This window comes from Hemicordylus capensis, chromosome 2 (genome assembly GCF_027244095.1).
Source record: "Hemicordylus capensis ecotype Gifberg chromosome 2, rHemCap1.1.pri, whole genome shotgun sequence".
NCBI lineage: Eukaryota > Metazoa > Chordata > Lepidosauria > Squamata > Cordylidae > Hemicordylus > Hemicordylus capensis.
The window spans coordinates 45,505,542-45,521,412 of record NC_069658.1 but is presented as its reverse complement, the minus strand read 5'-3'; the positions used below and the strand labels follow the sequence as shown (position 1 = coordinate 45,521,412).

Sequence of the window (15,871 nt, the reverse complement as noted above, 5' to 3'; positions counted from 1 at the left end):
CCCTGCTGCTCCCTTTCCCGTTCTTGGCCGGAAGTAATGTCTGCGCATGTGCCCAGCCTGTGTGTGCATGTGCATGTCACGCCCGGTATGCGCACAGTGCACATGCAACATGCATGACGTGCATGCGTTGGGTGCGATGTGCACATGCACGTGCAGGCCAGGCACACATGCAGACCTTACTTCCAGCCGAGAACGGGAGAAGGGGTGGCAGGGAGGTACGCTGCTGCCCGATATACCTTCCAAAAAACGGAGTGCCAGTGGAGGAAGAGTGGTGGTGGGGAGGTAAGTGCACCCTCCCCCGCTCTTAAAGAGTCACACACACACACACCCAATGTCAAACCACAGCTCTGTGGTTCCGTGCACACCACTACCATCAAACTCAGCTTAGTCCCCCTTTCAGGAAGGTGCCCTGGGCTACCCCTGTTTCACCCACCCCTAACAGTGACCTGTGTACAGAAACAAGTCTGGAAAAATATGCAGTATTCAATTCAGGGGTGTGAGTTTCAAGCTGTGTGTTTATGAAGCATCTCTAACCCCCCTGGGTTATTTGTGCATGGCTTCATGCTGCAGGGTAAATGTTGAGCAAAGCCACTTCGAATCATACTCGAGGCATTGAGGGAAGCAGCTCCTCCCTTCTGCTCTCGGGTTTTGTTTTGAGGCAAGTTCACATGGCATGCCTCTGTGTTTTCCTTCTAGCCAACTGAGGGTGGGGGAGAAAGAGCTTTCTAAAGAGCTGCATCTGCATTTCTTAAGAGAGTATCCCTCTTATCATGCTAATGATTCTATGTCAGTGCCTCTCCTTAGTTGTTCTGCCGTTTTCAGAAAAAGTAGCTTAAAACCAGCATTTTAAAAACCCGGAAATACACCGAGATAAGCTAGAATTCGCAAGACAAACCCTGATTTGTGTGTGGACTGGGTCCAAGGATCTTGAAGGGACTTGGGGGTAAGTTTGGCTGGTGTGTGAACGTACACACTCTCTCTCCCGAAGGAGATTCAGGGTAACAACCCTGTCTGTAAAGCCCCCTGGTAATGTGTTCCTTTTCAAGGCTGCTATTTTGCATCATATACCTCTTTGGTCCCCTTTGGTGACAATGCAATGCAGCTGAAACCCCCCCCCCATTGATTTGCATCAAATCATTTGTTTTATTTAAAGCATTTTAAGAAGAAAGATCGGTCCTGAGAACTAGCTGCTTATTTGCAGCCACTGGCCCACATGCTGTGCAGCAAAACATGGGTAGTTGAGCACATTCACCCCAAGCTGCTGCATGTATGTAAACCCTGCTGATGCTGTTGCAGAACCAGCACAAGAAAAACAGAGGGCAGCACCAACGGTAAAAACAAAAAAGAGAGAGCAAGAAAATCAATTGGTGCAAAGAATGTATGAAAATGAAAAACTTACTATGGCAGAAAAATATTTATGCAAGCATCCCAATGCGTTTTGAGCTAACTCTCTTCACTGGGGGAAAGACAGAACATTCACAATAAATCTAAAGAGCTAAAGGTGGTCCTTGTCTCAACAGTTAGGAACATGGGCGCATAGGAAGCTGCCAGATCATTGGCCCATCTAGCACAGTATTGTTTACGCTGAATGCAGTGGCTCTCTAGGGTGTCAGGCAAGAGTCTTTCCCAGTTCTACCTGGGAGTTATTTGCACATGGCTTCAGGCTGCAGGGTAAATGTTGAGTGGAGCCACTTCGAATCACACCCGCGGCATTGATAGAAGCAGCCCCTCCCCTCTGCTCTCGGGTTTTGTTTTGATGCAAGTTCACATAGTGTTTTCCTTCTAGCCAATGCAGGGGGTGGGGTGGGGAGAGATTACTAAAGAGCTACATCTATCTGCATTTGTAAAGAGAGTATCCCTATTATCATGCTAATGATTTTACATCAATGCCTCTCTGAGGAACAGGCCTGAGCCTGTCAGCAACCTGAGGGGAATGAGCGACCATGTTGGTGGCGGCAGCAATGAAAGGCCCGGTCAGCCGCCGCTGCTCCTGTAGGGAGGAGCAGGAGTGGGGCTCGTGTGAGGGTGGGGAGGTCTCTGGGGATAGGGGGCTGTAGCTTCGCCAATAGGCACCAGCAACGCTGCAGCCGCGACTGAGGGGGTGAGGGAGATGGAGTAAAGGGATGGAGGAGTGACCAAGAGAGGTGAGGGGGGTGGAAGCAATGGGATGGAAGAGGAGGAGGAGCGTGGCTCAGGGGAGGATGGAGAGATCTCTGTGATGAGGGGGGCTGTGATAGGGGGTGAGGGAAGCAATCAAGTACTAGTGCACAAATGCTCTGTGCTAGTTGGTTTTTAAAAATTGTCTGAGTAGCCTTTTGCAGTGTTGCCATTCAAATTGTATTTGTGATGGCAACAAGATCTGTGTTCCAAATGACCGTTTTAAAAACTGGTCATCTGTGATTCAGTCAGGTCTAGCAGATGGTATATAACTTATAATATGCCACGGTATCTGGAGCCAACTGTTACATTCAGTCCGTACCTTCCTTCAGAACAGTCAAGTGCTTTCTGTTTTTGTTTTCAAATGTTGCTTCCTTAGGCAGTGCACATAGAGGATTTTTCTGGAGAGCGTGTCAAGTGTGCAGGCTGAGTACGTATGAGAGCAGCAAGCAACATGGGGATTGAGCTGATCCTTACTAACACAAATGGTAGACTGGGGAATTTAGCGGGATCAGCACTGGTGACTCAGTCCAAATGAGGGATTCGTGCACAAAGCCCTACACAACTGCACATCTCTCTTTGTGGCAGTGGTACGTTTGTACTACCAGACTGGCCATTGACTGGAACAACCGGCAATGTGGAAAGCTGTCATTTGACAGGTGTTTCATTGGCTAGGCACATAAAGTATTGGAAAATCTCTCCATTTTTAATTAATATTTCCCCACTGATTGTAATGGTCTTGCATAGCTAAGTGAAAAATACCAGTTCAGCTGAACTGATGCCCAGTTACTACAGTAAAATAAACGTTTCAATGGAATCATGTTTTGCATATTAAAAATCATAGTTTTGGCTCTATCAGCCTTAGATGAATATTGCAAACCAGTTCTGTCTTCTTTGTCTCTACCCCAGAGGCTGAATTTTCACATAACGTGAAACTGGAGGTTGACGAACCCAGTTTCAGTTTCAAACTGTAAATTGCATCGCGGACGTTTATCCAACTGCGGTCTTGCAGTCTCTCGTTTCAGGAGAGGGGAGCCCCTCCCTCTTCCTGGTCCTCCAAGGCCCATCCCAGTAGCCTCCGTAGCACTTGTGTCACCGGACTGTGGGCAAAGGGTCAGCACATCACTAGAACAGCTGCAATTGGCCACAATCCTTAAGGGGCGGTGTCAAGCTATGAACTCCTGAGCTGCCCCGGACAAATTGGTCCCAAAATGAACATTGAAGTCCCCCAGCACCAAAAGTCTGGGAGACTCCAATGCAAGTTTCGCGACCAAGTCCGTGAGCTCAGTAAGGGATTCAGCGGGGCGATCGGTACACCAACAGAAGTCCCAATCTATCCCTGGTCCCCAAACTCAAGTACACACATTCAATATGGTCCGATAACCTGACAGGGACCCTAGTAAGGGAGATGTTATCCTTATAGACCACGGCCACCCCACCTCCCCGCCCACGTCCCCTCACCTGCTCCTCTACAGAAAATCCTGGAGGGAGAAGCTGGGACCAAACTGGGCCACTAGCCTCCCACAATCAAGTCTCAGTAATACACATCAGGTTGGCCCCTTCATCCATGATCAAATCATGGATGAGTTCTGATTTATTTTGGACCGACCTGGCATTGCAGAGGAGCAAGGTAAGGTTATGTGGGATGTTGGCAGTGCTCCCCGAGGTCAAAGAGCTGGCAGGACAGCCAGAAAGGGGGACAGCTATTAGATTTCTGACCACCCTTCCTCTAGAACAGCCTGCTGACCTGCTAACGTTTCTTCTTCTATTCCCCACCACCACCGGAATAGCTGCCCACATTCAACGAAGGCACTCCCTGCCTCCCCATCTCCAGACAAACCCACACACATTGCAACTTCAACCCAACCTCAGCACAACTTAAAATTGATTAAATAGAAGCCCCACTATTGAATGCCTCCCTCTATACAAATGGTTGGACAAAGTGTTCAGCCCTTGCCCTCATTTCTCCCCCAAAGGGCAACCCCCTTTGGTGTCACCCCTTCAGTGGCGGGCCCTCCGCCACCAGCAGTCTTCCTATATAGGCTGAGCAGCAAGCCCAGCAGGTGGAACCAGGAAAAACTGCCCAGTCACCCTTACAGCCCCAGTCCTGCAAAGCCTCTCTGCAAGCAGTCCTGGGGGGAGGCAGATGGCAACCAGGGAGGGCAGAAGAGAAGAGGTAGCCAGACAGGCACTCCAGTCTCACACCCTGGGGGAGATGGTATCCTCTTCTTCCTCTCTCCAGCAGGCTTCTGAGTGCTGTGGCCACTGGCAGTCTTCCTATATAGGCTGAGCAGCAAGCTCAGTAGGTGGAACCAGGAAAAACTGCCCAGTCACCCTTACAGCCCCAGTCCTGCAAAGCCTCTCTGCAAGCAGTCCTGGGGGGAGGGAGGTGGCAACCAGGGAGGGCAGAAGAGAAGAGGTAGCCAGGCAGGCACTCCAGTCTCACACCCTGGGGGAGATGGTATCCTCTTCTTCCTCTCTCCCGCAGGCTCTGAGAAGCCTTGCATGGACCCAAAGGAGACTCTGACACTCCACAAGCGTCAGAGCTTAGCTACATGTGTAGACAGGGGGAACATTGGGTGTGTGGACAGATCTTTATTCCCATTCAAAATTCATGGGTTTGGGCCAGCATAGTGCATTGCTGCCAGGCAACTGCACTGCTGCATCAGAAACAGGAGGGGTGGGGCTGGTGCTTGGAGAGGTGACCAGTAAGTTCCACCACAGGCATGGAGTGGCCATGATCCCAGGCAGGTCTTCAGTGCCACCTTTATGATTGTGGTTTCAAAAACCTCATGGAACTGCAATTATGGCACTGTCCACATTCTTACATAATGCTTCGGCGGCCAAATCTCAGGTCTCGGCAGTGAACCTTATTGCAAGCCAAAGGTTCAGATTGGAGCTTGGTGAGGCAAACTACGGGTCACTTTTGGCTCAAAACTGCAGTTGCACAAATTCGGACATAATGGAGTTCCAACCTCTGCCCCATTTAATTCCGGTTTCATGTTACGTTCAGATTTGGCCAGTGAGAAACCAAGAGTTCACTCCTTGTGAAGATTGTTTTTAAAAGCCTGTACTTATCTCATTTATCAGGTATTAGATACAATTGTCTAAATAAATAAAAAATGGGGCTGGAGGCAGATGATAGTTCTTAAGCAAGGTGACACTGATGTGACAGTGGCACAATTGTCCATCAGGGTTTGAGGGGACCATTGGAAAGGTGACCCTGGCAAGGTTTGAGGCCCTCCCAGAAGGTGACCTCTGGTGGGTTCCCTCCTCACTGGGTGGATGGGCCCTCCTTCCCTTATTGTGGCAGCAGATATGAGCTCCTCCTATCATCCTCAATGAGCTGACAGCAGCCACAACTGCATTGTAGTTGTGGCTGCATTGTAGGAGTAGCAGCTGCCTACCATATTTTCCCCTCCCCTCCACAATGCCCCATGTTTCCCTGTATCACAGGCACTGTGGGGGGAAAACATGGTGGGCAACAGGATCTGAAAATAACTGGAAATCCCTGAGGTGCTGGGCTATTAGCAGCTGCCCAATGGTGTTTTCTGCTAATGCCAGCCCTGTTAACCATGATATATGCATTCATTTCTTTTGCTCCTTACTCGTCTCTGATCATTCCACATGTCGCAGGATTTTATTTACTGTTTATTTTATATGTTACATTTATGTCCTGCTCTTTTTCCAAGGCTCCCAGAGTAGAATACATGATTATGTTTATCCTCACAATAACCCTGTAAGGTGGGTTAGGCTGAGAGATAAGTGACTGTCCCAGAGTCGCCCAGTGAATTCCATGGCTGAATGGGATTTGAACTCAGGTTTCCCCCGGTCTTAGTCTAACGCTCTAACCATTGCAACACACTGGGTTTTGAAATAAGAGTGAAAGGAGAACACCATTAAACATGATATTGGAAGATCTGTGATGAGATATGCCACTTCTTAAAAACTTTAATTGCTGCTGTGCCCCTTATCCCCCGTCCTTTCCCCGCCCAAATCTGACTGGGATTGCAGTGCTGTGGGAAGAGGAGGCTAATCCTTTCCCCTGTGCCATTTCCCCATTCCCTTCACCTTTCTGAAATAATTATGGTCTGCTTCCAGCCAGTAACTATAGAAATAATTTAGTTTCTGTTCCTATTCAGTGATGGGAAGGATGGATGTTTTGAATGGCAGCCAGCTCTTTTTTCTTAATCACATGAAAATCTGCTAGCTTCAGCATTTGCTTTGTTTGAGCCACAGGATTTTGTGATAGCATCTGAAAATAACTGGAAAGCAGCAAAACATCTTTCTGTGTGGATCTTCATACATAATGTGGAAATCTGCCAGGAAAAGCCCAGGGGAAAGGAAGGAGGATTATTTTTTTTTCCTGTTGTTCCACCAAATGATTTAACTTGGAGATATTTGGAGTTTAATCTGTCCTTTGAAGATATCCTGCTTTTGGTTAGTTTAGTTTGGATCAATAGCCCCAGTGTGTGCATTACTCAGTTGGAACATATACACATCTTAATAACTCTGTCACAGCTGTCACAAGGGTCAGCTATGTGAGTGAGGGTTGGGTCTCTCAAGGACTAAGCAGCAGTGGAGAAGAAGGGGGCTTTAGGGATAATATGGTCATCTGTAGGACGAAAGAGGAGGTGACTCTTTCCTTCTAGCTTTGGAGAGATACACTGCATGGACGCTGCGATTGATTGATTGATTGATTAAACACATTTCTATACCACCCCAAACCTGTGTCTCTGGGCGGTTTACAATTAAAATCATTTAAATATTAAATCAATTAAACAAAATCATTTAAACATTAAAATATCTAAAATCATTTAAAACCTAACATTAAAAATATTAAAACTATAAATCTAATCAAAAGCCTGGGTGAATAAATGTGTCTTCAGTGCCTTTTTAAAAGTTTCCAGAGATGGGGAGGCTCTGATTTCAACAGGGAATGCATTCCAAAATCCGGGGGCAGCAATGGAGAAGGCCCATTCCGGAGGAGCCACCAGACGATTTTGATTTTATACCATCTCTCTACAAGACAATTCTCAATACTCTCATCAAACAACAATTCACAGAATTCTATGTGGGAAAGCAATGACAGTTAAGCTGATTACCAACCATTTCTAGTGTAGATAAGAGGGCTGTTCTCACAACCCTAAACAGGCTCAAAAGAGTGCCCATTCAGGGGAGGAGAGCCATTTGTGCCCTTGGTCAATGGTTGTGTGTTTGCAAAAATCAAGGCAGAAGGAGGGGAGAGTGATTGTGTAGTAGCTGGGAGCTGGATAGGATGGGCGTGGCCAGCTCACATTCTGTCCCCAGCATTTTATCAAGGGTGGACAAAAAGCTGTCCTTCCCAGCTCCCAGTTCTCACACGATCACTTACTTCTCCCCTTGCCTTGATCTTTGGAAACATATAACCACTGATTGAGAGTGTGCATGGCTCTCCTATCTTGGTGGGGTGCTCCTCCAAGCCCGTTTAGGGTCATGAGAAAAGCCCAATGACCTCCGTGTGTCATGTTCCTGGATCTGCCCCCCCTCAACTGGGGGATAACGTAGATAGTTCAGGCCATGAGACAGGGTGAGAAGAACCTATGATTGAGATCCTGAGGTGACCCCATGTCACTGGAACACCCCCCTCCCCCCACTTCCAAACATCAGGAGAAGCAGAAGCACCAGAGGCAATATCTCCACCACAACCAAAATACATGGTATGGTCATCTAATGTGGAGGAGTCCCTCAAGGAACTGCCAGCCCAATTAGAGAACCCCTAGCTGGAGCTAGTGCTTTAAAAAGTCAGGCAAGGCCCCTTTAAACAACAGAGGTTTCACCAGGGAAGGGGCACAGCCAATCCACCCTACCAGGACAGCAGCCACAAAAACCAGCAGCTTGCTCCAAACAGCTGCTGGAGCAACATCCTTCTTACACTGCTATACACCACTCCCTCATAGTTTTGCTTGGAGCTATCAGAGGTCCTGAACTCTTTCCCCCTGGAACTGTCCAAGGTCCAGGAGCAGATTAAGCTTTTTGCTGCCCATAGGCAAAAAGGCTTTTGCTGCCCTTTTACCTTAAACAAAAAAGGTTTACCTTTTTTTAAGTTAAAAGGGGGAACTTTCTCCTCGCCCACTCCACCATTGCTGCAGCAGCCACTGCCCACAGAGAGGGGTAGCAAAATTTGCTGCTTCTCAAATTTTGCCACCACAGGCGAATGCCTACTCTGCCTCTCTGTTAATCCACCACTGCCAAGTTCTGTGTCCCTCCCTGTCTTGGTGGACACCCCAACTTGGCATGGTACAGTATACAGTGCTTGGATTTTGAGGGGTGGGAAGATAACAGGGCTTTTAATGAAATCCTCAGGCCCCACCATGATTCCCCCCAAATTTAGGCAAATCATGTCCTCTAAAAGGAGGAACAATGGTGCTGGCCACCTCAAAAAGTGGGAAAAGGCCAACTTTTCTCTGCTCCCCCTGTAACTGGAGCACTATAAAGTATGCTTTGAATAAGCATGTTTAGGATAGGCTGTTTGACTCCTAAAGCAGTTCAGAGGAAGGGTTTTGTAAGCCCATAAGGAGTATAGCTGTCAGTGTGCTTGTCAGTGCCAGTCCAAAGAGGTTTAGCAGGATCAACACAGTCCCAATTAGTTACTTTAATACTGAGCTGTCATGATAGATGGCACTTCTCCCTACAGGCTAACCCACTTCCACTTTTGTTCAGGAAAGCTGCTGCTGCTGCATGCTATGCCCAACAGTGAGGCGTGTGAGTAACTAATGGTGTCTTTCCTTCCAGTTCCAAACACTCCAAAATTACAGCCTCAGGATCCAAACTCAGCAACAGGCACATCGATTGCAGTGTACTGGACTGTGAATGAAGATGATGTCATTGATTTCTTCCAGGTCTATTGTGTGGAGGAACACCCAGAAAGCAAAGAACAAAGTGGTGTGTGAGTGATTCAGACTCTCAGGCGGTGGGGTGATGGTGGTGGTGGCGGATCTGTGTATGTGTGTGCGTACACACACACACACACACAAACACAGATGAAGAGTGAAGGGTTCTAATAATAAAGTCAGAAATGTATGAAATAAGAGATAACTGCTTTATGATTAGGAAGTGTGAATATGATAAACATGATCATATCTAAGGATGGTTAGGACTAGCAGTTTTTCATGTAATCTGTGATAGAAAATCTGTACCGTAATCTATCAATGTTTGCACTTTGCTCTCTGGAATGTTTTGCACAAATTGTAGAGTATATTGAACCTGCAGGTGTTTTGGACAGAATTCTCACACCAGCAGTTCCTGCCCATTGTCCCATTTCTCCTCCATGATTGGAGCCCCGCTTTCTATTTTAAAATGGTACATTGGTGCCATCTGTCCATGCACACATTCACCACAGACAGCCTTTTAGTTTCAGGAGATCTTTCTTTTCTTTTAGAAGCTAAACCTACCTCCTTCACGACTTATTTATTTAAAATATTTTCATCCCACCCATCTAGTGGGATAAATACTGCTTGGGGCAGCTTGCAAAAGCAATACAGATAAAGCAATATAATAAAATTAATTAATACAATTCAGTTTAAAACTAGACTTAGTCATGAATATGACTGACATGAAAACATGACATAAATATCCACTGGGGACAGAGAATAAAAACTAAAAAGCCTCTCTGAAATGATGGGTCATTGTTTCTTAAACACCCTAAGGGAGGGAGAATAGTGAAGCTCTGCTGGGAGGGCATTCCAAAGCTGAGGGACCACAACCAAAATGGCCCTGTCCTTGGTCTCCACCAACTGGATCTCAGGAGCTGCAAACAGGGCCCAAGTTGTAGAATGGAGGGCCCTAGCAGGTTCATATGAGTGAATGAGATCTGACAGTCCATTTTCAAGGCATCCTTTCCCCCACCATATCATTTTGGCAACCAGCATCAATTTATTAGGATGAATGGGTATGAGAAGGGTGCAGTTGTAGAGATTTCAGTATTTGTGAAGATGCAGGAGGGAGCAGAGGGGACCAAGCATGAAGTTTCAAGGAGGAGGGAGAACATATTTACAGGAAATGGTCCAATATTATTACTAGGATAATGAGTGACAAAAATGAAGTTAATGAAATGTGACAAAAGTGCTGGTCTGGATGCATTCGTAGAGAAATATAATAATGATATAATAGCAGCTAAGCATTTCAATATAAATTACAGAGTTGGCTTCCTAAACATGCTATATCTGTAAAAAAAAACCCAACACATTGGCATTGCTTCCAGAATGGATATGCTTTGACAGTCCCAACAGATGCGTATCTGTGAAATCTCAGTACATCATTTGAAATTTGTAGCTATTGTATGTGCCCATAAAAATAGATCCAGAGGCATATTTAAGATTTTCTTCCAGCTTCCTGACAATTTTAGACCCAATTCATCCTGTCTAATTTGTGGACAGAGAATGTGGGTTTGTCAGAGGCTCAGTCTAAATATGCAACAAAACTAGATGGTAAAGTGCTGAGGAGGAAGAACCACTTCAGACTGCAGGTGGGGGCTTACATTTTTGGATATTCCTGAACATTAAAAACTCCCTGCAAATAGAAAAACAGCCTTTGGATGGGGCGGTATAAAAATGTAATAAACAAATAAATAACACACAAGGACTGGGCTAGATACTAGGCCTGTTTGCACAATCATTCAAATGTAGGTTTGGTGTGGGTTACCGACATTGCCATGATTGTGTGAACCCACACCGTTATTTATGACCTGAGATTAATCTGAGATTCCTGTCTTGGCTCACACAAACCCCTGCCTTCACACAATCACGCTAATGCCATTAATTTACATTAAACCTAGATTCAAACAATTGTGTAAACCAGGTCACTGTCACCCTGATATGCTAGTTTTCTGTTGCAAGGAGGTTTTTTTGTTTTTTATTTAATCATAAGGGAAGTATTTAGAAATAGTATCTCCCATCTGTGGTATGGAATGGTACAGATTCTTCTAACACCTCATGTTGCATGTAATATTCAAAAGGGGTAGCAGAATACAAAATCCCTTCTCTAGCTGTGAGGAGTCCTGGGTAGGATGCCACCATTCACTTTTTATATGAGCAGATTCACCCTTCCAAGGGAATATTCTGGGAGAGTAAAGTGGAAAACCCCTCCTACATTAAGGCTTGAGCAGTCTTAGGTCTTTAAGAGCTGTAACTAGGGCAGGACCCAATAAGGAGTGTCACTCTATAACAAGGATGTATTAATCATTTGATGATAAATTAAACTATAGTTGAGGCATCAACAATCACTGCTTCCATTCAAGTAAGCCCTTCCCCAGGAACTACAAAACAATGCAGTCAGATCCAAGCACTTAAACAAAGATAAATTTCCTGATGTGTCTAGCTAAACTGGTCCCTATCCTTCTTACTTCAGGTAAAGATTTTCTAGTTGATTCCCAGCCCAAGGCTGTTAGTCTCCCTTTTCCCTACAGTACTGATCAGACCTCACTGATCAGACCTCACTCCAAGGCCTCTAGAGGAGAACTGAACTCTAACACACCCCTCCCCTACTTCGCTATAGGCTGTTTCCCAATAAGCCTTGGCCTTCACTCTGGATTGGGTCACAGAGATTTGATTCTCTTGGGCTTTATTCCTTATTTGGAGAAGCCCACCCTCCAAGAAGTTACTTTAATTGAGTCTGTGTCCTCCCTCAAGCCTGATTATTACTACACCTCATTCTGTTGCAAATATAGACTTAGCCAAAATCCATGCAGTTTAGCATGTTGGAAAGTTCTCCTCATAGCTTTACTTTGTGCCAGATGTACCACTATGCACACTATGTGCTTTAACTCAACTGAGTGTTGTTGTTGTTTTTTAATCGTGCCATCACTCAGCTTACTTCAGGCAAATTGGCATTAGTGTAGGATGAGGAAATGTGGGTTGCGTTGTGATTTGGGCACATTGCAAAGCAACCACATGACTTCTTTGTTTTGTTTTGAATCCTGTGCAGGTGTGCTTAACTAAGAATCGTTTCAGACATGAGAAAGAAGAGCCACTAGCCAAATATGGAAGTAATCAAGCATTTATTTGGCTGTTCGGGATAATCATAAACACATAAGAAAAGCCCTGCTGGATCAGGCCAAGGCCCATCCAGTCCAACATCCTGCCTCATGAAGTATCCAACCAGTTGTATCAGGGAAGCCCACAAGTGGGTTAAAGAGGAAAATTGCCGCCTCCTCTTGGTGTCCCCTAGGACCTGCTGTTCAGGGGCATGCCACCTTTGATCCTGATGGAAATATACAGCTACCAAGGCTAGTAGCTGCTGACAGCCCTATCCTCCATGAATTTGTCAAATCCCCTTTTAAAACCAGCTAGATTGCTGGCCATCACCATATCCGGTGGCAGCTAGTTGCATAGTTTAGTCACATTGTTGATGTCACATTTCTATTCTCAAGGTGCCAGCTTCCTTTTGTATACTGGAATCTGGAGTAATATATTAGAAGAAAAATTACCCGTATAACACAAAGAATATTGACAATAAAATGTTCTCCCATTCACTGAACCCCCAAATAATTCCTTGTTTTTTAAATGAATACTGTACTATTTCAGCTAGATATTCACAGCCATGATTTATGACTTTTGGAAAACAATTATTGTTATGTCTCTAATGCTTTATGGGTAACTGCTAGTCACGTATTGGTATACATCGCTCATATGCAAGCCATGAAATCTATGGTTTCCTTTTGAGAAGCACATTTCTCATCCTTAATTTCTGCACATGTGTGTGTCTTTCTTCCCTGGTTTCAGGCTTGGTGGAAGAATATCGTGTTACTGTGAAGGAGAGCAACTGCGTTTTAGAAGACTTGGAACCTGGGCACTGTTACAGTGTGTGGGTTATGGCTGTGAACTACACAGGATGTAGCTTTCCTAGTAACAAATCTACATTTAGAACTGGTAAGTGGCAGGGACTTAGAAAACCATTTTTTCTCAGTCTTGGCAATTTTCCTGTGTGTAGTACAGAGGAGATATAATGGAAGGGGCAGCTGGGAATTGCTTTGCATTTGCATACAATGTGCAGATACACAGAAGTGCAGATCTCCCCCCCCCACCCGCTCACACCGCCACCAAGCAGTTGAAGAGTCCTCCCCGCATTTTACTGAATTCCCCTTTCCAAATCTAATAACTCAAATCTTCCATTTTTCTTCGTCTGAAAAGTGTCTCTCCTCCTCACCCTCCCTGTTAAGTGAGGAGTTCCTCCTCAAGCTCTCCCTGATATGCATATGTACTTAGGGATTAAAATGTGTGTGGGACACACAGTGGGATGGTTCACACACGCATAGGCATTGCTTAATTTCTTGTCACTTGACAACTGGCAACAAAATCTGTGAACTGACTCCATTGACTGGTTTTGCTTTTAGGAAAGGAATGGTTGTGCCATGAGTCGGTGTCGACTCCTAGTGACCACAGAGCCATGTGGTTTTCTTGGTAGAATACAGGAGGGGTTTACCCTTACTCACATTCAGTATGGGATGATGCCTTTCAGCACCTTCCTATATCATTGCTGCCTGCTATAGGAGTTTCCCATTTTCTGGGAAACACACCAGCGGCGATTCGAACCACCAGCCTCCTGCTCTCTAGGAAGGTTGCTTCCCCACTGCCCCATTAGCTGCTTTGAAAGTTCTGTCAGTGGTATCAGATTTGTGATGATGCAGTCACACATGCAACTCATCATTTTCAGTAACTAGGAGCTTTCCCAGACAGCAGGATTCACCATGGATTCACTGTGAGGCTTTACTGTGAGTTTGAATTTGCACAAAAAACATGACACAAAAAGTGGATTTTTTTTAACCCCAAGCTAAGCTCCAATGTGCAGGGAAAACCCTGAATCATGTATAGAGTGCTCTCTGATATATCATATGGACTTCAGGGTAAATGTGGCCAATATGTGAACGTGCACCCACCCTCCCAAAGTAAAGTCATTGTCTGGAGAAGCTCCAAGTGATGAACATGCATGTATGAACCAGTGACTTCTTTGTGACTTCTTTGCAATGCACATTGCAACTGCCCACATGGTGAAGCTGTCAGTAGGTTGGTTCATAGCACAGTTGGACTGGGTTTCACTTTCCTATGCCAACCATGTTAGGCATGAGGGGGAAACTTGCCCAGTTCCATTGTACGCTGAAATCTATCTGGCTTTTCAGTGGCAGAAACCAATGACTGCTTCAGTCACTAGCCAGCTGTAATGTACATTGAACTCACTTTCAGTCATGGTCAAATTTCAGCTGTATAAATTGGCTGTCAGAGGGGATCAAAGAAAAGATAACATGGACGGGTGCTCTCGTTATGGGATAGGATTAAATAAAGCTGTGCAGGTGACAAAATGAAGAAGAAACAGAAACTCTGGGGTTGCTCCTCACCAGAACCTGCTCCTAAAGCTTGTGGTTGTGGTAGCTGCAATCCAGTCAACGCTATGTACTTTTAAGTTCCATGTGCTTTCATTGAAATCTATGGGCAGGTTCATATAATCAATCTCATGTTAGTTTGATGGGAATTCCAGAGACGCATGTACTCCTGTGGACTGGAGTGTGTTCTATGAACACAGCCATTACCATAACACTCAGATTGGCACCATGAAGCTGAGACTGGTAATCTTAGATCTGAAGTTAGCTTGAAAATCTCACGTTTATGGTGGTTTGGTGCAGTGCCAGTCTGAGATTCATAGTTCATACAACACACTTCTCGAGAATCTCAGATTCTCATCAAACTAACATGAGATCACTTGTGCAAACCAGCCCAGAGACTTAATTTTGGTTGAATCATGGCTAAATACTTTTATATTACTTTATTATTTTAACCGTGGCTGACATCCTGACTAATATAGCACCAGTGCTTCTAAAAAGTTCCAGATTAATGCTGTACCGGTGATGGTGTGTGCTTGTGTGTGTGTAGGCAACCTCTCCTTCCCTCAGAAGCACTCTATGCCATACCTGAATATATGCCCCTGAGGCCTGCATGACCCTCAGGGACATATTTTCAGGCAGCATAGAGCACTTCCTAGGGAAGGGGAAGTCACTGAAATTTGTCCCCACCGCCAGGGCACCACCTTCCCTAGTGGAGTGCGGGGCTGTGGGCAAATCAGCATGTGTGGGGCCTCCTTAACATTTAATATCATTACAGAATCATACTGATTGATGACATACAGTGTAAATAGTGTGAGTGAGGTTTTTGGACATGTCCAACCAGCTTGGACATATAATGCATTTCTAAAGAAATAAAAATAAAAAACACAACACATGCTTCACAGTTCTCAGACCTTCTGGGCTGCAAATCAACTTGAGCATAGTGCATTCATAAATAAATAAATATTATATATTGTTTGTTCCAGAAGTTCCTGTAATTTTCTGCCATGAAACAAACCACTTATAGGACTATTTGGATGGGTTTTTCAAACCAAACCAAACCAAACCAAACCAAACCAAACCAAACCAAAAACCCAACAATTTGTCCAATCCACTTCAATTTAAAGATACACATTCCTCCCACCCTGCCCTGCATCTCTACTCAGTACCAAAGCCCTATGCCAAGTCATTCCAGGAGAGGTGATCTAAAGGCTGGGGCAGAAAGGGGGGTGTTTTACCCTTTTTTTATGAAGGCAAAGGGCAGATTTTTCCATATGGGGGTGGAATGATGGCCTTCGGGGGGGGGGGTGCTCCAGTTCCAGACATTTTTGTATTTTTCTCTTCCTGCCATGAAACAAGCCA

The 15,871-nt window shown here is 45.2% G+C and overlaps 1 protein-coding gene across 1 annotated transcript in view; it reads left to right on the top strand.

The window, feature by feature from the left end:
- CMYA5 (cardiomyopathy associated 5) overlaps positions 1 to 15,871 on the top strand; it is a 109,250-nt gene that overhangs the window by 55,444 nt on the left and 37,935 nt on the right. Inside the window, exons 7-8 of the mRNA XM_053299617.1 lie at positions 8,932 to 9,081; positions 12,918 to 13,064. Coding sequence (XP_053155592.1) covers positions 8,932 to 9,081; positions 12,918 to 13,064 — 297 coding nt within the window. The remainder of the gene's footprint in view (positions 1 to 8,931; positions 9,082 to 12,917; positions 13,065 to 15,871) is intronic.